Source organism: Hibiscus syriacus, unplaced genomic scaffold (genome assembly GCF_006381635.1).
Source record: "Hibiscus syriacus cultivar Baekdansim isolate YM2019G1 unplaced genomic scaffold, ASM638163v2 tig00001947_pilon, whole genome shotgun sequence".
NCBI lineage: Eukaryota > Viridiplantae > Streptophyta > Magnoliopsida > Malvales > Malvaceae > Hibiscus > Hibiscus syriacus.
Window position 1 is genome coordinate 14,614 of NW_024061900.1, and position 23,780 is coordinate 38,393.

General features: G+C 32.5%; 1 protein-coding gene across 1 annotated transcript; it reads right to left on the reverse strand.

Moving 5' to 3' along the window:
* Positions 1–16,268: 16,268 nt before the first annotated feature.
* On the reverse strand, positions 16,269–20,281 carry LOC120137059 (external alternative NAD(P)H-ubiquinone oxidoreductase B2, mitochondrial-like). Its single transcript, XM_039152924.1, has 10 exons — positions 20,124–20,281; positions 18,946–19,261; positions 18,639–18,854; positions 18,152–18,402; positions 17,815–18,034; positions 17,606–17,710; positions 17,238–17,510; positions 17,022–17,143; positions 16,660–16,779; positions 16,269–16,505 (listed from the first exon to the last, which is right to left on the reverse strand). Exons 1-10 carry the CDS (start codon positions 20,210–20,212, stop codon positions 16,418–16,420), a joined length of 1,800 nt encoding a protein of 599 aa, XP_039008855.1. The 5' UTR covers positions 20,213–20,281; the 3' UTR covers positions 16,269–16,417.
* Positions 20,282–23,780: the final 3,499 nt, after the last annotated feature.

Sequence of the window (23,780 nt, forward strand, 5' to 3'; positions counted from 1 at the left end):
TTCCCTACATCTCTCGACTTATCTTCTATATTCATATAATTTCATAACTTATTTTATATCATTTTCCCTTTTTATTCATATAAACCATCTATTTATTTAGTTCAATTTCTCATGACTTCCACAATACTCTTTAATAAAACTTTGTAGCTCTTCACTTTAATACATAAACCATAGTTTCCTTTAATTTATCAATCTTCTCTATATAATTTATGTATCCTTATTTATGCCCTCGAATTCATACTATTCTCTTAGAGTCTCCTAACATTTCTCGTATAATCACTTATACCATATCATATAACTTATACTTGATTATCTTATTCTCTCATGTTCATTTCATTTCTTATGACTCTATCATATAACTTATTTCATGTTCTTCCATTATTACATATTAAAGTCTTACATACATCATATAGCATATACAAAGCATATCATTATCTTTAGTCATGCATACATACAATCAATGTAATACAGATAATCACATATAATTATAACCACACATAATCATGTCCATGACTTCATGCATATTACTCTAGGAAATAGACTCATCGCAAGTCTTATTTCCATTAAACACTACATATCACTAGTATGCACTCACCTTGGCCTCACTAGTCAATTCCAATCTCTTATCTTTCCCTTGATCGATCTTACTTGCCAAATGTTCCGGAATTGCTTTATGCGCAGAATCTACATAAATGTACATTTTGAGGCAATCATTAGATACCCACACCTTGTAATTAGATACTAGCAACTTAAACGAACTTATTAAACCAATATTCCCATTTTTCCTTTAGGGGGAATCGGTTCCCTACTAAAGGGGTATCGATTCCCTCATGACATTCTGGAAATTTTGTTCGTTTGAAGGGGTATCGGTTCCCCTTGAATGGGTACCGATTCCCCTTGCCCAGAAATCATATTTTCAACCCAAAAATTACTTCATTTCCTCTCAAACACTTCATATATCATCCCTTTTCATTCTTAACTCTAGTACACATACTTAAACCAATCTATATTCATTTATTTCATCTTAAACCTCAAAATCCTATCTTCCATATGAGATTCAAGAATCATACCAAATTTTCAATGTGTTCTAATTCCAATTCTAACACTTCATACTTCTTAATTAGATTGATGACAAGTCAAATTCATCCATAAAACTTCAACAACCATACCATATCAAAATTTCATCTTAAAACTCATATTGCAATTTCCTTCATAATTCCTTTATCTTATTGTTTAAATCCATATAAGCTTTCCTTAAGCTTATTTAATACCCAAAGAATCAAAACTAAGCTTAAAACTCAAGAATTAACCAACTGCAATTAAACTTACCTTTGCCTTGCTCTGCCACGTATGAAGAAGAAGAAAGGAGAAGAGAACTCTGGATGTTTCTCAAATTTCCCACGTTTATATTACCTTAGAAAGAAATATAAAAAATTTTCTGGTCAAATGACCATTTAACCCTTAATTTCCTTTAATAATTACTAATTAACCTTCATCATATATATCCAATAATCATTGAACTATTTCATTCTTATACTTTAGTCACCAAATTCTAAAACTTTACAATTTGGTCACTAACCCGGTATTGAGGATGTTACAAATCTCCCCTCCTTATAAGAAAATTCGTCCTCGAATTTTCACTGCACATCTTAATAAGAACATATCTTCTAATGTTCTTATGTTGCTTCCCTGACTTATTCTTTCTTGTCATCATCAGAAACTTACTTTTTAATCCTTTAGTTTTCCAACTATCTTTTTCGTTTATACATTCATTCTCTGTTGCTTATCATATAAACAATAACCAATAATACCAATCCATTGTTGTTTTTTTTTCTCATTCGATTATGCATTTTCCTTTGACCTTTCTAAAATTCATATAATGTCACTCATCACGTTGACAGTAACATCCATCTCTATATCATAAATCCATCTATTTCTTCATAACTCTCTAATTACCTTATAACCATACCAAACTTGTATTTCGTCATCATTTGACCAAAACACAACTTTAAATCTTCTTCAATGTGATTAAACATATACTTTAAGGAGTCAAACAATATTTTCACATCACCTTGCACACTTGTCTTATTTCAATATCAAAATTGTCCTCTGTACTTCCATATTTATCGTATCTGATTCTTTTAAATCAATCCCTTTCATTTCTTTATTCCTTATTCCTTATACATAAATCATATATTTCCTTTCATGTTCACATACTCTTGTCTTATCACTTATACTCATCTTTATGTACCAATCTTCATTGCATCCTCATTACTCTGATAACCCATTTCTTATACATAACTTCATTCTTTATCATTTCTTATACTTGTATTTTCCTTCCTGAAGGTTCCATGCAAATATTTATCTCTGTTTCTACATCATAGTTATCTGCTCAGAATATACAACTATATTCAAATTCACATCATAATCAATTAACTCCACTATATCTTTCCTACAATCTTATAACTCTAGCACCTTTACTCTGACAGCTAGATAATAACTTTTGTTCAATCTAGGGCACAAGCCCTATTATACCAATCATATACATCCTTTCCAATCTAAATTATCTCAAAATTCGCTTACTCAACTTATCAATTTCACCTCTATTCTCATACATCCTGAAATTTCTGTTGCTCAAACTCAACATTCTGACTTCCTATGTCCTATAATCTGATCATCGATATACACATTCTCAAACTCTTCTTATCAATCCTCAGCTTTACTTAAATATACAAATTCTTACTTCCTTTTCCTTTACTATACCACATTACTATGATCCAAATATGCAACTATATCCAGATCCATTGCAGATCTGGTTATCATATCCTGACAATATCTTATAATCTTATAATTCCAGTACATTTTTATCACATACTCTAGTTAGCCAATGCTAACTCTTTCCATCTTAACTGCAAACCCTTATCATAAACATACTCTTGGTTATGCGCAATACTATCACTTCGTTTCAAACTCATAAGCTTGACTTTATACATCTTATACACTTGTCACTGATGCACTTATCCTTGAGTTCTTCTATACGTACTCATCACGTCCTTAGATCTTTTTAACCTTCTTATGGTGACACCTGTTCACAATATTCTATCTTATCCACATAATGACAAAAATACTCTATATCGTTTTTCCGATTCCAAACGATGAAAACTTTCAATCATTATTCAGATATGATTTCAGCTTTTTGAAATCAACTTTTGATCTTACTAGGCATTTCCTGAGGTGTCCGCTCTTCATCCTGCCTGGCCAGGGCAGGTGAATAGCTATCACAATCAGGAATATCACCTTTCACTTACTTCGAAATTATCACGATCGGATTTCTACTGTATTAAATTATTCTTATTCTATTAGCAAGACAACATATTCCTTACACTATCAGATCAGAAATTTTTCAATCTATGTTGGCATGTACACCTTTTATGAAACTTTGGACTTCGGTTTATGCCGAGAATCGGCTAAACCATAGCTCTGATACCATTAAATGTAACACCCCCAACTCGTATCCGACCTGGATAAGAGTCCGAAGTGTCACATTGACTTTTCAAACATTTATTCGTATAAAATAGTGAGTAATTTAAAAACTTTGATAACATTTAACTTATTCAAAACGTTTACAAAATATATCAGAGTTCATACAATTTATATCTTTAGACTACATGCCAACTACACTCTATAAACAGTACATATATTTTCTGATCTGACATTTGGTAAGGAAAACTGACCTGTCTTGCTCCGCATTACTCTTTACTCTTCTCGGAACCTACGTGTGAAACAATCACACGCTAAGTCGAAGACTTAGTGAGGCATAAAGAAAACGCATCTAATGGAATTCATACCCACTAATCATGCATGATTGTTTTATGCTATCAAATTATATAACTCATTTACATATACATCAATATATATTCGTGCATATTATGTAACAGATACCATTACCCCTATCACAGATATATCATATCATGCACACATCATGTCACAAATTATATACATATATCACATACATTGTTCTCATATCATCAATATCCATACCTGTAAGCATATTACTTTAACATTCATGAATTTGTATTAATGAGTTTTTTGGCCCATGATATCATATTGAGAACCTAAGATATCTGAGTATTGTGAGGTTGTGCACTATGCTGTCACCACAGCTCGTATAAATGCACCGAAGTGCCGCGTAGAATTGCACCGTAGTGCCATATAATGATGTCCATAAGGACCACATAGAATTCCTTAAGAATCATATACATATGCTAGGGATCATATATGTGTCTCACCAGACTTCACACATGTTCCAAAGAATATATATATATCCCGAAGGACCGCGTAGAATATTATCCCGAAGGACCGCGTAGACCCTCTACTCTTGGCATGCCAATTATACCCCTAGCTCTCAAGACACATAACATGGGTATTTTCTTTTATACTTATCATTTCACATAACACATAGTTCCATTACTCATAGAACATTTTCATATGAGTCACATTTACATGTCACATAGCTTATATACTTTCTCACGTAGTTACATAGATCCATATCATATAACATATATCATAAAGTGCACATAATCACACATATCATATCATATAGCTTAGATCATTTCTCAGATATTCATATAAACATACATATCATATCTTGTTCACATATGATCATATATGCTTCATATAACACATAGAACACTTTCTCCTAGCTTATATCAATTTTCAGAGTTCTTTCATATTACCTGATGACATATATCATATAGATATATAATAACGGATATCATATTATCTACCTTATGCTCTATTTCTTTGTATTCTCATAGATTATAAATTATGATGTATTTCTAAACATATATTATTTAATAGTATTTTTATTTAGGTACTACTTTAATCTCTTTACTTAATTCAATTTCATATATCCATTATAATCTTTTCATATAGCTCCATTATACTAATTCTCATAATAAATCATACCACTAGGTACTTGTCCAACTCATGGTTCCATTATGCATATACTGTTACCCATGTTTACCTAGTTCATATCACTTCTTATAAACTCACTTTCATCATATTTTCCTATTATTACATATTTTATCTCATAACCATGTATCCACATAGTCTTATATTTCATTATCATATTACATATACTTGTTCTCATATGACCCTTAATAAACATATATTTCTATTTCCCTACATCTCTCGACTTATCTTCTATATTCCTATAATTTCATAACTTATTTTATATCATTTTCCCTTTTTATTCACATAAACCATCTATTTATTTAGTTCAATTTCTCATGACTTCCACAATACTCTTTAATAAAACTTTGTAGCTCTTCACTTTAATACATAAACCATAGTTTCCTTTAATTTATCAATCTTCTCTATATAACTTATGTATCCTTATTTATGCCCTCGAATTCATACTATTCTCTTAGAGTCTCCTAACATTTCTCGTATAATCACTTATACCATATCATATAACTTATACTTGATTATCTTATTCTCTCATGTTCATTTCATTTCTTATGACTCTATCATATAACTTATTTCATGTTCTTCTATTATTACATATTAAAGTCTTACATACATCATATAGCATATACAAAGCATATCATTATCTTTAGTCATGCATACATACAATCAATGTAATACAGATAATCACATATAATTATAACCACACATAATCATGTCCATGACTTCATGCATATTACTCTAGGAAATAGACTCATCGCAAGTCTTATTTCCATTAAACACTACATATCACTAGTATGCACTCACCTTGGCCTCACTAGTCAATTCCAATCTCTTATCTTTCCCTTGATCGATCTTACTTGCCAAATGTTCCGGAATTGCTTTATGCGCAGAATCTACATAAATGTACATTTTGAGGCAATCATTAGATACCCACACCTTGTAATTAGATACTAGCAACTTAAACGAACTTATTAAACCAATATTCCCATTTTTCCTTTAGGGGAATCGGTTCCCTACTAAGGGGGTATCGATTCCCTCATGACATTCTGGAAATTTTGTTCGTTTGAAGGGGTATTGGTTCCCCTTCAATGGGTACCGATTCCCCTTGCCCAGAAATCATATTTTCAACCCGAAAATTACTTCATTTCCTCTCAAACACTTCATATATCATCCCCTTTTCATTCTTAACTCTAGTACACATACTTAAACCAATATATATTCATTTATTTCATCTTAAACCTCAAAATCCTATCTTCCATATGAGATTCAAGAATCATACCAAATTTTCAATGTGTTCTAATTCCAATTCTAACACTTCATACTTCTTAATTAGATTGATGACAAGTCAAATTCATCCATAAAACTTCAATAACCATACCATATCAAAATTTCATCTTAAAACTCATATTGCAATTTCCTTCATAATTCCTTTATCTTATTGTTTAAATCCCATATAAGCTTTCCTTAAGCTTATTTAATACCCAAAGAATCAAAACTAAGCTTAAAACTCAAGAATTAACCAACTGAAATTAAACTTACCTTTGCCTTGCTCTCCCACGTATGAAGAAGAAGAAAGGAGAAGAGAACTCTGGATGTTTCTCAAATTTCCCACGTTTATATTACCTTAGAAAGAAATATAAAAATCTTTCTGGTCAAATGACCATTTAACCCTTAATTTCCTTTAATAATTACTAATTAACCTTCATCATATATATCCAATAATCATTGAACTATTTCATTCTTATACTTTAGTCACCAAATTCTAAAACTTTACAATTTGGTCACTAACCCGGTATTGAGGATGTTACAAGAACTCTGGAGAATTCTCTCCCTTTCCACGTGCATTTATCCTTACCAATCCCATTTTTAATTCATTTCTTGGTCAATTGACCCTTTTGCCCTTTATTTTCTTTAATAATTACTAAATAACCTTCATCATATATATCCAATAATCATTGAACTATTTCATTCTTATACTTTAGTCACCAAATTCTGAAACTTTACAATTTGATCACTAACCCGGTATTGCGGATGTTACAATTCTCCCCTCTTTTTAAGAAAATTCGTCCTCGAATTTTCACTGGACATCTTGATAAGAACATGTCTGCTAATGTTCTCATGTTGTTTCCTTTACTTAATCTTTCTTTCCCTTAGTTCTTCAACTATTTTTTTTACATCCCTTATCATGTCACTTATCATATAACTAATATCATCAGTTCTTATCACTCAAAATCATCAATCAATCAAATTCCTTATCAATCTTTAATTACCTTGCAGTAATAACGAACTTTTATTCCATCAACGCTTAATTACTTCTTAAATTTCCTTAATACATATAAATTATTCTTTATTCCTCTGACTAAATCTCCTTGACCAAGAAACATAACCTTTATTACATCTGATTCTTTAAACTTTTTCCTTTCATTTCCTTATTCCATTATTCCTTTATTCATTCAAAAATCAAAATCTCCTTATACACAAATTATATATATTTTCTTTCATGCTCACATACTCTTTTCTTCTCACTTATGCTCATCTCTGATTACTAATCTTTATCATCTCTTCATAACTTTGATAATCAACACTCCTTGCACATACCTTATTCTTCATGAAGTTCTTATTCAAATCATAATACACACATACTTGACTTCCTTCAAACATATTAATCCTTTACTCTTTCCAGTCGAACTAACTCAGCATTAATTTATTTGACTCATTCAACTCACATTCTTACTCATTCACAATACAATTCCTAGGTTCAAACTCAGGCATTACAATTTCCTTTATCTTATAAATTAATCATCAATGCACCTATATCACTTGATCCTTTTTAAATAATTCTAATTTACCTATTTTCTAGCAGAACTTTTAATCCAATCCATTACTTTCCCTTCTGACTTAACTTCATATTCATTCTTAACTCCTTATTTAATCTTCCAGTACCAGACTCTACTATTCAAGCATATCTGTCTTTCATCAAGTTTTGATCCTTTTCTATGGAATACAACTAATTCAAACCGAGTCTGTAATTGACAATCATAATCTATGTCTCTCTTCGATAATGTCGATTTTTATGAGATACTAATTCTCTTAATTCTTCTGAGATCTCTTTAGATCTTTAATACAATTCATCACTTCTTGAAAAGAACAATTTTAACATCAATAATATTCTTTTCGTCTAGGCACAAACCCTCCATACCTCACTTACATACATCATTTTTTCCTTCAAATAACTTAACAATAATTTCTTTGACTTATCAAACTACATTCATATTCCTACACGTTACGATTCCTCTGTTTTCAAACTTAAGCATTCTAACTTTCTCTGTCTTATAAACTGATTGCTGATATATATTGATGCTTAAACTTTTCTATTACTTTATAACTTTCCTTAACCATATGAATCCTTATCTCCTTCACTACATCACATTTACATGGTCGAGATACACAACTATATCCATATCCGTTTCATATTTGGTTAACTTATCCTAATAATATCTTCAAATCCTTTAATTTCAATACACTTTTCGTCACATAAACTGGTTAGCCAACGCTAACTCTTTTCATCTAGACTGCAAACCCTTATAATATCCACATTTTGCTTATACCCAGTACTATCTCTTTATTTCAAATTCATCACACTAATTGCATTTATCTTATAAACTGGTCACTGATTCACTTATTCTTGAACTCTTCTACAATTCTAGCCACATACTTAGATCTTTTAACTTTCTTATGGTGACACTTTCATTCACCATATTTTATCTTATCTACGTAGTAACGAAACTTCTCAATTTAATTTCTCATCTTTGGAGAAATGAACACCTTCTAGCATTATCTTCATATCATTTATCCAAAGGTATGTAGCAACAGAACCTTTCTCAAATTCACCCTTGAACTCGGGTGTACTTAACTCTATTCGATACATTCATTCTATGAGTTAACAAAGTATACAATTTAAAACACATCGGAATATCATTCAACATCATGAATCATTCTTTAATCTTATACAGGCATTCCCTGAGGTTTTCGCTCTTCTCCCTGCCTGGCCAGGGCAGGTGAATGCTATTACCTTCAGGTCTATCGCCTTGTGCTTCACTTTGGAAGCTCTCATATATTCATGTACTCATATCCTTACTTTTATCACATATCACGTGTGCATATGATCATCCAATTCATATCATATAACGTATGTCATCTGTATATGTTCACATATCATTTATCATATTATATAAACATATATATATATCTCATAACTCATTCTCAGTATTCACTTATCTTATATAACATAAAAATTTAACTCTATTAACAAGACAGCACACTCCTTACCCTATCATATCAGAATTTTTTTTTTCACTTTGTGCTGGCATGTACACTTTTTAAAACACTTTCGACTTCGTTTTTAGCCTATAATCGGCTAAACCGTAGCTCTGATACCATTAAATGTAACACCCCCAACCTGTATCCGACCCGGATACGAGTTCGAAGTGTCACATTGACTTTTCAAACATTTATTCGTATAAAATAGTGAGTAATTTAAAAACTTTGATAACATTTAACTTATTCAAAACGTTTACAAAATATATCAGAGTTCATACAATTTATATATTTAGACTACATGCCAACTACACTCTATATACAGTACATATATTTTCTGATCTGACATTTAGTAAGGAGAACTGACCTGTCTTGCTCCGCATTACTCTTTAATCTTCTCGAAACCTACGTGTGAAACAATCACACGCTAAGTCATTGACTTAGTGAGGCATATAAAACATATAATATTTCATATAACATAAATCATACATAAATATATACCATCATTATCATTAAGAAACACACATAACATCAAATGGTTCATGTAACACATTTCAAACCACTTACCTTTGATAACCATTTATAAACCCATCGTGTACATATCACATTCAGTATGCTTGTTTAATCACTTTATTAACCCATGTACACTAGTGAGAACTTAAGGTATGTGAGTACATTGAGGTTGTGCACACATATGCTGTCACCACAGCTCGATCAATGTCCCGAAGGACCAGTCCATAGATTCCAAAGAACCTAGGTAATCATTCCATATGTCCCGAAGAACATAGGTAAACAGTTCATATGTCCCGAAGAACATAGGTAAACCCTCGACCCTTGGCATGCCAACTATACCCCTAGCTCTCATATCACATAACATGGGCATTATCATTTATAACAGTTCACATTATTTATTCATATTCTTTCTCTTATAAACACATATGTTCATTTCAGTCACGTATCACATGTACGTGTAATCATTGATCTCATAATCACATAGATCGTATCATATAGCTTCTTTCACATATACATATAATCACTTAGTCTATTTTCATGTAATTCTTTTCACTTCTCATATGATTTTATATTCATATCTCACATAACATATACAAAGCATATAATTATCTTTAGTCATGCATACATACAATCAATGTAATACAGATAATCACATATAATTATAACAACACATCATCATGTCCATGTCTTCATGCATATTACTCTAGGAAATAGACTCATCGCAAGTCTTATTTCCATTAAACACTACATATCACTAGTATGCACTCACATTGGTCTCACTAGTCAATTCCAATCTCTTATCTTTCCCTTGATCGATCTTACTTGTCAAATGTTCCGGAATTGCTTTACGCGTAGAATCTACATAAATGTACATTTTGAGGCAATCATTAGATACCTACACCTTGTAATTGGATACTAGCAACTTAAACAAACTTATTAAACCAATATTCATATTTTTCCTTTAGGGGGAATCGGTTCCCTCCTGTGGGGGTATCGGTTCCCCTCTGGCATTCTGGAATTCCATGTTCGTTTGAGGGAGTATCGATTCCCCTTGAATGGGTATCGATTCCCCTAGCCCAGAAATCTTATTTTGAGCTCGAAATTCACTTCATTTCAGCTTAAACCTTCATATTTTACTTCCTTTAATATTCCTAACTTACATACACATATTTAAACTCATTTCTATTCCATAATCACTTCTTTAAACCCAAAATTCCATCATTTACATGGCATTCAAGAATCACACTAAATTTTCAATGTGTTCTAATTCCAATTCTAACACTTCATACTTCTTAATTTAACCATTGACAAGTCAAATTTAACTTCCAATTTAAGAAATGAACTTTATTCCAAGATTTCATTTGTAAACTCTAAATCTTTAATCTCTCCTAACTCCACCATCCTTTTCTTTTAAGATGATTTAAGCTTTCCTTAAGCTTAGTTATCATCTAATAATTAAAACCCAATCTTAAAATCAACAATTCAATTATAAACAAAGAAACTTACCTTTGGCTCTTGGCCTCCACGTGAAGAAGAAGAAGAAAGGAGAAGAGAACTCTGGAGAATTCTCTCCCTTTCCACGTGCATTTATCCTTACCAATCCCATTTTTAATTCATTTCTTGGTCAATTGACCCTTTTGCCCTTTATTTTCTTTAATAATTACTAAATAACCTTCATCATATATATCCAATAATCATTGAACTATTTCATTCTTATACTTTAGTCACCAAATTCTGAAACTTTACAATTTGATCACTAACCCGGTATTGCGGATGTTACACTATCTCTGTTGAGGACTTTTTTTTATTTTTGAGGATTGTTAAATCCTCTGATATTCTAAAAGCAGATAATCATTGTGGAAGGGGGACGGTTTGGTCCTCTAAAACTAAATCTGAGGTACTAGAGAACTTGGAGATTTGCTCTTTCTTTTTTTATTTTAATTCCTTGATCAGTTTTGCAACTCCAGCAGCAGCAAGTCTTTGTTTTTTTATTTGAACCTCGTTTAAGGAAGAGCTCTCATCAATAGTGTTTAGGATATCAAATATGTTTGTTGTGCCTCTCGATACAGTTTTAGCATTAATTTTAATCGGTCTACCTCTGCCTCGTTTAGGAGGAGCAGGAGTTCCATTTTCTTCGTTATTTGCTATGTGAGATAGGGTTGGTTTTTCACCTTTAGCAGGAACATCACGGGGAGGTGAATTTTGATCATTGGTATTTCCAACAGATGTTTGAAACTCAGAAGACTCACCCTTATTTGACAGATCTAAATTGGAAGGAGGGATTGGGTTTAAATCTTTTATTGTTTCCAGTTTATTAGTAATATTATTAGCACTAGAAGAGGAAGGTTCAAGCGTGTTAGGCGGTTCTTCTAATGCTATAGTAGTTTTAGAAACAGAGATTTCATTTGAGATAATCTTTCTTCTTCATATTTTTGAGGTTTGAGGAACAAGTGAAGGATTGGCTTTACATCCTTTTTCTGAATGTCCAAAGGTTTTACATTTAGCACATCTAGGAGGGTACCAAGATACTTCAAAGTAAATAGTAGTGAAAAGGCCATTAGCAAGCATAACTTCTACTATTTCTGGAATTTATTCCTTTTCACCAACCTTTATACAGACTTTAGCAAAATTTAGTCTAGTTTTATTAGCTGTAAAAGAGTCAATAGTCAATGGTATTCCTAAGGCACTAGCAATGTAGCTCAAATCTTCTCTAGAGAAAAGTTTTAAAGGAACATTAAACAAGTTGACCCAAATAGGCAGACGAGATAAATCAAACTCAAGTTTCTGCAAGTTTGGTTCCCATTTTCTAAGAATTAAAGGCTCATTAAGAACATGCCATGGGCCATTTTCCAGAACCCAGTCATGAGCATTAACAGAGTTGAAATTGAAAACGTACAGGTTATTTCCGGCGAGACTTACTTGAACCCTAACCCCTTTCGAAGGCTGGTTCCAAAGGTTCTCGATGATACCTTGGAGACGGTTGAAGTTTGGAGCATCACCTAGTATCTGACCAATGAGGGAAGATTTCCATTCAGCTGAGCCAGCCTCCAAAACTTCATGAGGGGGTTGAACAATAGGGATTTTCTCAATTGATTTTGGGGGAAATACGATAGATCTTGCCCCGCTTGACATCCAGAGAGTTTACGCTTGATATCGGGTTCGTAAATAAAAATGTGCTATAAGTTTGTAATGAAAAGTTTTTATTAAATAATTTCTAAATTTTTAGTAGTATTATTGTGAAGATACATCTCATCTAAAGGACATTAACCATTTTCCAGGTCTTGTCACTTTTGTCTTCGAAGAGCGTCGTCTGGTGTTATTAATTACCAAATTAGCCCCCTAAGTGACCGCTACTAGACCTTAAAAGTGAGGGTAATAGTGGGGACATGGGAAAACAAATATATAAAATACACAAACTCCCGGGCCTTTTGCGGTTTGGCTTTCAATTTTTTTGCCTTTAAGATGTAAGTCGGTTCAGCAAATATGATGAACTGTGAACCGGTTTGAGACCATAGATTTTAAAAATGCACTCAACTTGTTCTAGGCTTGTATCGATTGGATGGTATTTTCGTAATACTAAAAGGAAAATAAGGTTCTTTTTTTAATGACCCTGATTGTCGAACCGGGTTTGGTTTTACCCCGGTTCATGATAATTGGAGCAAACTAGTTTAAAAAAGAAATGAATGGAATGATTAAATTAATAAAATGGTTAATTAGTCGCAAATAAAGAATACAACTGGTAGTCATGTGATTGAGCACGTGACGCCCTCTAGAATCGCACGAGGCGATGGGTGTGGGCGGCTGTGCTAATAGAAATTAAAGCATCAAATCCGTGAGAAGTAATTAATTGTTAAACGAATCTCAATGATTAAAGATAATCACCAAATAATTAAAACATTTATTATTTTAATAATTTGTGTTAAGCTGCTAGCTGGACTTCAATACTCTGTCTTAGCTTACCCAAGTTTAGCTGGACTCAAAGTGCCCCTCCTATTTTCCCTTTTATTTTATTTTGGAGTTTGAGGTCATTTTGTTTCTGTAATAAACTTGTATTAATAATTTTGTTTTTATTTTTTCTTGCAAACTAATTTAATTGTATTAATTATTAAAAAAATATTGAACACTTTTTTTAATAATTTAATATGATTACAAAATAATATTTATTCAAAATCATTTTTAATTATTAACAATATACACACATAAACGGTTCAAATCTTAAATTAAAAATAATATTCATTTACAGTATTAATTTAGTGGATAATTTACATTTTAAGTCACTTATTTCAACGCTAACTTTTTATATAGGTGCGAAATATTAATACCGATTTATAAGTCATTTCTGCTATTAATAATCAATTAGTCTAATTAGTTACAGATTTAAATTATGATACTATAAATATAGTAAACTAAGTTAGAAAAGAAATATAGTAAACTAAGTTAGAAAAGATCTGTTCTCGTAATAAATTTTATAATATCTTATTTAAATAAATTGGTTAATAAATTTAATATAAATAAATTAAAAAATTCGTAAAATTACAATATTTCTATTATGTATTTTGAATGGGATTAAGACAGTGAGTCGTTTATGTCCCCCAAAGATTAAGAAAACCCACGTTCTTGCAGGCCATCCTTTGTTCCTTCAAACGGATCACATCATTGTCCAATCTTTATACCTTCTCTCCCTCTCCCTCTCCCTCTCCCTCTCCCTCTCCCTCTCGTAGCAAGACTTGCTACTTACTAGTACTCTAGGAAAAAACATGGCAAAGGCCAACTTGAGTGGGGAGAATACACGTGGCAGTTTTTGGGTGGACAAAATAACCGGAAAATTATCGACATTTTAACGTGATTGTAGGACTTTTGATGATGATGATTCCAATTCTTTCTTTAGCTTTTATTTGTTATGGATAGTTTTGGTTATTAATTGCTTCAAACTTCGATGCAACAACAGATTTAGATATGTTTTCGTTAGGATTTGAATACAATGGTTTTTTACGGAGTTAGGTTCTTGAGAATCGATCATTCCTATGTTGTCTCTCTTTCTTGCTGAGTTAGCAGATGTGAAATATTAACCCTTAAATTAAAAAATCCTAAAAGTTGTTTTGTTTTCGTCATTTTCATCAGTGGGAGAGAGGATCCATTTTCTTTTACATCTCAGCATCTGACGTTCAGAGTTTCCCACCATGGATTAATTACATGATTAACTTAATTAAAGGAAAACTTCTTTCACTTAATTTTGAACTAATTATGGTCTGTAAACTTTAAAGGATAAAGTGATTGTAGCAGACGAGAGACCGAGGTATGCAACAACTTCTAGAAATGCGTACGAAACATGAAGAGTGGTGGTATTTTATGATGTCTAGGAAAAGAACAAATCAGGAATCACGACAGTGGCAACAACATGCAAAGAAGTTCATCAACAACAATAAACCAAAGGAAAAACAAAAAGAAAGTGTGGCCATGTCAGAACCAGACAGAGAAAAGGGGCAGCAGCGACGATTTCAAAGTAAAAAAAAAAAGAATTTTTTAGTTAAGGGGTTTATATTGATCTAATTATTATTTAAAATAATGTAATTAATATTTTATTTTAAATAATTTACGTTTAAATTTTTAACTATTTTATAATTATACATTGAATACTTTATAATTTTAAAATTTTATAAATTAAATTAGTAATATTTATCGTTAATGATGTTTATCGGTGTTTGTCGGATGTGATAGACTCATCCATCACAGAGACTCATTATGAGGGTAATCCTCTCAATCCAATTTACTCCATTCATAACGTCAAAATTCGAATATATAATCTTATTTAAAAAATTTAGTATATCATTCCAACATACTAAATAAGAATCAAATTTATACATAACAAAAAAATAATCATTAAAATATAATCGGATTAAATCTTAGAATAATATAGATCGTCCTGAACCCACACACGCACAAATATATACACACAACAAATCTTAAACTTTGAGACCTCAAAATCTCATAATCTCAACCCCGCCATTAAATCTAATACCACTTTGGAACTGAGAGACAATATTTGAGATCAAAAGTTGATGGTACATCAATAATCTCACATCCGGACCAATCAAACCATGATACATAATCTAGACTGAAAAGTCCTTAAGGTTTGAATTTTTGTCACTATAAGTTGCACTCAAAGTTTGTGCGAAGATGTGTGTTTTGTAAAGGTATATTTAAGATAGAATTTTTTTTAAAAAGATTCATAAACATTGAAAAGAATTATTTTAGATGACATGTCAGATGGTTCCACGGATTTTCTAATACCCATTACTTCAACGGCTAAGAAATTCTAAAACATGCACACACAATGACTAAGCTCGGAAAAGATATATCTAAAAATTCAGATAAGTACATTACTTAGTAAAACGATCGAGAGAGAACTTGCATTATTTCCCTAGGTAAAGATTGAGTCAATTAATTCCCAAGTTTTGGAAAAACACTGCCAAGGGACCAGAGCCCTGGAGTGGAACAATGATTATTAAATCAACTGGTGGAAGGGTGAGGAAGAAAACGATGTTTTCTGCTTCATTCCACTATGTTTTATGTAGCAACACCGCCAAATACTAAACCGACAGACCCGTTAGTTACCTTAAATGCCACTGGCATCTCTCCCAAAAATAAAACGCCGGATCCAGTCCGAGACCACCAATGCTCTTGTGCGCCAGCTTACTTGCTTGCTGGATTTAAAGGAAAGAAGTAAATTTAGACTTTTTATAGCCTCTAAAATTAAGTTTTTATGATACGTTCTGGCTAACCAATTCAATTTCTAAGCAAGAAATGAATTTCAGGCCTATGGAAGCGAAAATGGTTGGTGTAGAAACTGATTAGTACCTCGCATAGATAGAGTACCAGAGCCACTGAGAGCTGTGTCCAATAGAGACCCAATCACCAGGAAGTTGTGCAGCTGTTTTCTCTCCTCCCAAAGGAGCAAATTGTCCCAAGTGCCTGTACCTGTAAGACCACCAGTGTTTATGGTAAGAGTAGTTCGGTTTTAACCGAAAAATGCACATCCCTATTCACTAGGTATGTCGAACGGAAGATTGAATGATCTCATCACTAGAAATGTTCCTGAACAAGCTAATAGTATGCTTTTGAATCAAATTACAAGCATTAAATGTGAAAATGTATTATTAAAGCCATAAATTTGATAACACCAAGAAAGAAAGAAGCAGCGATAGAAGTTCAGTTTGTACCTAAAGGGCTGGAAACGATGGCGACCTGTTCCCCTGAACCTAGGCGGACCTTCGGGATTCTTTTCACACTCTTCCATACGGTTGAAGCACTTAGCAAGATAGGCACCTTGTTGATTTGCAACCTGAATCATTGGCAAAGGGTTGTTGTGTAATTAGTTGTGGTCACAAAAATAACTTATTAGCTCTACTCCGCTGTAAATAAAGTAGAATGATTACCTGCGCAGTTGCAGGAAGATTCTTCATCTTAGAATCAGCTACAGAAAGAGCAGATTTAAATTCTTCTATACTCAGCTCAATGGTTTCTTTTGCAGCATTTCCTTTGGCTTCGGTCAAAATATCAACAAAGTCCCGCACTCGTTTGCTCTCCATATAGAGCTTCACTTGAGGATATCTTGCAATAATATCCTTCATGATATCTCGAAATTCTTTCACCTTTAGTGTTCCCGAGTTGTCTTTGTCTGCCCTTTTAATTATTTCAGCTATATCTTCCTAAATGTGTTGGATTGTAGAAGGAAAAGAAGAAGTTTAAGTAATTGCAGTAAACAAAAGTTCACAATGAATAGCAGAGTTTAGCAAATAGTTACCACGACTTTCCGTTGGTTAATAGTTGCACAGTCACCAAGTGCATAAATGTTATCACACCCCTCGACTCGCAGCCATTCGTCAGTCGCTAGAGCACGCCTATTACCCTGTTCCCATTCAATGAATATAATTGGAAGGGTGAAAACTAATTTGCATGCATGAATGAAAAGACAGTTAATGAGATGAGTTCCTAGGTCCAAAGGTAATTCACCTGACCAATTTGCTTCATAAATTCCCTTATGAGAGGACGTTGCCCAATTCCAGTTGACCAGAGAACCATTCCATATGGCATAGAAGTTGTTTTGTCACTACCTTTTGCTCTTGTAGAAATTTCATTCTCACTTATTTTTGTAACCATTGAGCCTAGTTTCACATCAATGTCATCTCTTAGAAATTTGCTTTCAGCAAACTTTGTGATTCTTTTGTCAAACCTGAAATTTGAAAACAATAATGTCTCAAACTTTGAATGTAAAGAATCCAGAACCTAAAGCTTCTCAACTTAGTACTAGTTATTCGTAACTGAGGAATTTAAACATCCGCATTCTTACATGTTCAAAACATGATCTGTGGCCTCAATAACTGTTATTTTCACCAAGTGTTGGACCATTGGATATAGTTTGACCACATCCTGATTGACAAAATCATGAAGTTCACCAGAAAATTCCACACCTGTAGGACCACCACCAACAACTACAAAGTGAAGGATTTTCTTTCTCTCCTCCTCAGTTAAGTTTGGTAGGCTTGCCTTCTCAAATGACTCGATGACATTCCTTCGAATCTTCTGAGCATCCTCAATTTCCTGTTCGACGAATCATGATGCTCAACAATGAAAGGAAAAGAGAAAAAAATATGGGTATAAGGGACTGGAAATGGTTCGTATTGACATGTTTTACCATTGCCAAAAGCAGGCATCAATTTCCCAAAGTATACAGAGACGGGGCATCTAGTGGGATGTAAAATTTTTAGAAGGAAAAAAAACAAAACTCCAGGAGTGAGTAGTTGAACATAATACAATTCAATAAAAAAAATGTTCACCTTTAAGAAATGACAATTTCCCTCGACACCTGGAGTATTGAAGGTGTTAACCTGAGCTCCCACACCTATAATAAGGTAGTCGTAGCTTACTGCAAACTCTTCTCCCTGCTTTGAATTGGTATTTATAGAGGTACGAGATGCACGACAGTAAATTTTCTTATTTGCTGGGTCTATCCTAGTACATTCAGCTTCACAATAACTGAAGTCAAGATTTTTCTGCTCAATCATGAGAAGAAAACAATCTTCAGCATTATTTTATAATGGATGTCACATTATAGGTCATCTTATTTTCAGTCCAATGTGTTACCTTTCTGATGATGTTGCGAATTGGCTCAACAATGCTTCGAGGTTCTACCTTACCGCAAGTAACACTAGGTAGCAATGGGGTAAAGACGAAGAAATTACGAGGAGATACAACTTTCACCTCGTAAGTAGGGTTATTGAGATTCTTCAAGAAACTTATTCCTGCCCAACCAGTTCCGAGCACCACCACTTTTTTCTTCTTGGACGTGTTTGCATCAGCATGGGCAATACTATTTGATGTGATTGCATCAGCATGAGCAACATGGCCTCTATTGCCATTGTTTGTGTTTGCCTCGGCATAAGCTATAAGGCTCCCGCCACTACGCAAGAAACACAGGCTTAGCTCAAAGACAAAACGAGAACCATGAAGATCATCTTTCTACTCACCTACATTTTGCTAATTTAGATTATTACGATAGCACTAGTCTCAGCAAAAAATGAAGAGCTTAGATCTCAGTTCATGTTATTCACTAATCACTACAAATTCTCTCTCGACAAATCATTAAAACTATTTTGACTGAGCATTTAAGGAAATCCAAACTTTTATGCATTTTCATCTTGAATATCAAATCAACTCACTGGCAATCAAGATAGATCCGAGAAAAATGCATGAGATAATTTACTCACAGTGAAAGCAATGAGAACATGAAGAAATCAATGCTTTAACGATACAAGGAATTGCAACCAAAATAAGAGAAAAGACGTGCACTTTGCACGATCTTTAAAAAAGACGAACAAAACAAAGTAATTCAAATAAAATAAAAACGTATATTCATAAAATACAATTATATATAGAAATTGTGATTGAATAGCGCAGAGGACCTGACTCTACAAACGACGACGATTTAGAAACGACATTTCCTAGTACTCCAAGTAGAGTTGCTCAATTTTACGAGTTTTGACAGAAGCATTTAAAGAAATCCAAACTTTCACGCATTTAAATCACGAATATATCAAATCTACTCACCGATAATAGACCAGTTAGAAAATTGCAGAGTGAATTTACTCACAATGAAAGCAATGAGAACACGAATAAATCAATGCTTACTGGATTCCAGAAATCTCAAATAAAACAAAAAAAGGAGTGCATGCTGCATGCGCTTCGAAGAAATAACACGGAGAACTAAATAAAATAAAATAAAACAACAGATTCGTAAAAATGATTTGAGCACAGCATAGCACCTGACTGTAGAGACGGCTATGATTTTGGAAAGAGAAGGATAGTCATGGAAAGCGCTATAAAATCTACCGAAGAAATTGAAGCTTCTCATTTTCTTAGTTCCTTAGATCAGCAGCAGCAATGGAAACGAAGAGTTGGCGAAGGAGAGAAAATGGGAATCGTTTCTGTTTGGCAGTTACTATTTGCCATGCAATAACTTGGGAAGCAGGCTAAAGGACACACGTGTGACGAGATTTTGGTTTTGACCACGGCTTAGTTAAGAGAATTAGTCAACACTGGGCCGTACTTTTATTAGGCCCGTTGATCATACTATTTGAATTGGGCCATATGTTGTATTATGTGGTTAGTCGTTTGTATATTGAAGGAGTACTCGAAATAATGAGATTAATTATTATTATTCGCAATGAATATTTTATTTAATATATATATCAATAATAATAAGATGAGATGTTAAATTATTTAAGAAAATCTATGAATTTAAATATTAATATTGTGAATGAAATAAATTAAATTAAATAAAATTAATCGAATCCGAATCTAAGTTAGGAATTATCAACCGACTGATTTAGTATTCTATGACAAAATATAATACTTATATTAAAATATATATTGAGGGTAAATTGTTTGTTGTCGATAAAAATCTAAGCAGTCTCGTCGTCGAACTCTTAGGGTGCGTTTGGTTCACGGAATGTAAGATTACCAGTGAGAATGTAAGATTATCAGGGAATAAGATTATTGGGAATGTTGTATTTTGTGTTTGGTTGGTTAAGCACCAATGTAAGATTACCATGTTTGGTTAAAAGAATAAAAGATTATTGGAATGTATATTTAACCAAATTGTCCTTATTATATATTTGTTTTTTTAACAAGTTGGAAAATATTTATATATTTTCTTTAAAAAAATTAAATTCATAAAATTTATATAATTTTTTTACAAAATTAAAAATATAAAAAGGTTTAATGAAAGGGTAAATTTTTTTAACCCCTGAACTTCATATAAAATTTTAATTATAGACTTTTTTGTAAATCTAAAATAGTTTAAGAATAAATTTATAATTTAACCTTCATATAATTTTTATTATTCAATGACAGAAGAATGATATTTTTGAAAGAAAAAAAAATTAAGGACATTTTAGTCCAAAACACCTGTAATCCAACAATACCTAAGAAAAAGGAGGTAATGACACTCCCGGTAATATACCCCAAAAAATCCACTATTGATAATCTTATATTACCGGGAATGGGATTCCCGGGCTAACCAAACGGAGGAATGTGGATTTCATTCCCATGGAAATCCCACATCCCCCAATCCAAACACCCCCTTAAAATCAGTTCAAAAACCTTAGCAACCTCGTTGCCATCTATTGAGCCTCGTCTTGACAACGCTTTCAACGTCGTCTACAACATCGTGCCATTGCATGCCCCATTGATACCTCTGACACCAACTAAAATCTGAGTAGCCTTCTACTTCTCAATTGTCATTTCACCGTCGTATGCAAAATCACACTCTCACCTGCCTTCATTAATGCCCCTGACACTGATTGAAGGTCAGAGGGAGGGGTAAAAACGAACAACATGAATAACATCAATGATAAAGGTCATCAATAATGAGAAAGTTTACCAATATTAAAGTTTAAGGTTATAAATTTTAAAGATGAGATTTAAAAATAGTTTAAAAATTTAAAACCCCTAATTTATATTTTAGCATAAATATTATATTTTTTATATAATATTAAATAAATATATTAATTTGATATGTCATACCACATCATTATTTTTTTTGTAAACTTTTTTATTAATATAACATATCACATTATTATTATTTTTTGGATAAATTTTTCTTGTTTTACCCAAAAGAAAGTAGTTAAGACTGTTACAAATCAACAAAACGCAACCAGATTTCAATAACAAGACAGTCTCACCCTACAAACTAAGCCAAAATACCCCAGTCAGCACACAATTGAGCATTATCAATGCTCTTCTTACTAAACTTAACACTAACCACTTCTTTAATTTGACTCAAAACCACCTCAACGGATCTATCATTGTAACACCCCCAACTCATATCCGACCCGAATCCGAGTCTGAGGTATCACATTGACTTTTCAAAACTTTTGCTTGTACAAAATTAGTGAATAATTTAAAACTTTTTATAACATATAACTTATTCAAAACGTTTATAAAACTATTCAGAGCTTATACAATACATTATTTTGAATACATGCCAACTAAAACTTTAGTTGTTAACATACATATTATTCATCTTTCTTCTGATCTGACCTTCGGTAAGAGGAACTGACTTGTCTTGCTCCACATTACTCTTTACTCTTCTCACTTCTGTAACCTACGTGTGAAACAATCACACGCTAAGTTTATGACTTAGTGAGGCAATAAACATATAATGTAAACATTTACTAGTAATCATTTCTTACAACTCATATACTGTTATTATCATTCATATCTCTTATCTCCTGTTCCTATGATCTTTTATGTCCATATTATATATCTGATAGACTTGTTATTATATCATCATGTCAATCAATTATACTCATTCACATATACCTTAACAGGTACTCACGTATACCATATAACATATATATATATATATATATATATATATCATGTCATGTAAAACATATATCCTATCGTAAATCAAACACACAAGCAATTATATCATCATCTTCATTCTTATCACTATCATTGATTCCTTTTATCGTATAATCTTATAATTACCATTTGTACCATCATATATCACACATAACCTTTCATAAGGAAATAAACATATCATCATATCCAGTTTATTAATATTATCTCTTTATTAGCCCATGGTACACATGTGGGAACTGTAGATACGTGAGTCTATTGAGGTTGTGCACCACTATGATGTCACCACAGCTCGTATAAATGTCCCGAAGGAACTATCCAGAGGTCACAAAGACCCCGGTAACTATCCAGAGGTCATAAAGAACCTCGGCAACTGTCCATAGGTCCCGATGAACCTAGGTAAATTGTTCATAGGTCCCGAAGAACCTAGGTAAACTGTCCATATGTCTCGAAAGACATAGGTAAACCCTCGACTCTTGGCATGCCAACTATACCCCTAGCTCTCATATCACATAACATGGGCATTATCATTTATAACATTTCATATCACTTGTTATTTCTCTTCTGTCACATACCACATGTATGTGTAACCATATATCTCATATCATATCACATGTATCACAAGTGCATGTATTCATGTAGATCGTTTCATATGACTTATATCTTTTCTCATTTGTTCATGTAACTCGCATGTCATATCATGTAACATATAACACATATACCCATAACTTCATATCACATACTTATATCAATTCACACTTAGTCACATTCAAGTACTCAATTAATGTTCCTATATGGTTCCATCTTTATCATATAACCTATGAGCTATTCTTATATTACCCTATATCAACCATACTTTGTTTATCTCACTTTTCATATCATTCATTTATCACATATATGTCACTTTGCTTATAACACTTCTCTGGTTTTCATATGACATGTAAATCATTGTCATCTCTTGTTCTCATATAATTCCATATAGTCACTTATCACTTATCACATAATTTACATCCTATGATCATAGAATCATATCAATAACACATATACTCATGCTC

Coding starts and splice junctions, on each gene's coding strand:
- LOC120137059 (XM_039152924.1), bottom strand. CDS start 20,212: ATGAGAAGCTTCAATTTCTTCGGTAGATTTTATAGCGCTTTCCATGAC. Junction 17,511..17,605: donor TTAACCAACGGAAAGTCGTG/GTAACTATTTGC, acceptor CAACACATTTAG/GAAGATATAGCTGAAATAAT. Junction 17,144..17,237: donor ATCTTCCTGCAACTGCGCAG/GTAATCATTCTA, acceptor CCAATGATTCAG/GTTGCAAATCAACAAGGTGC.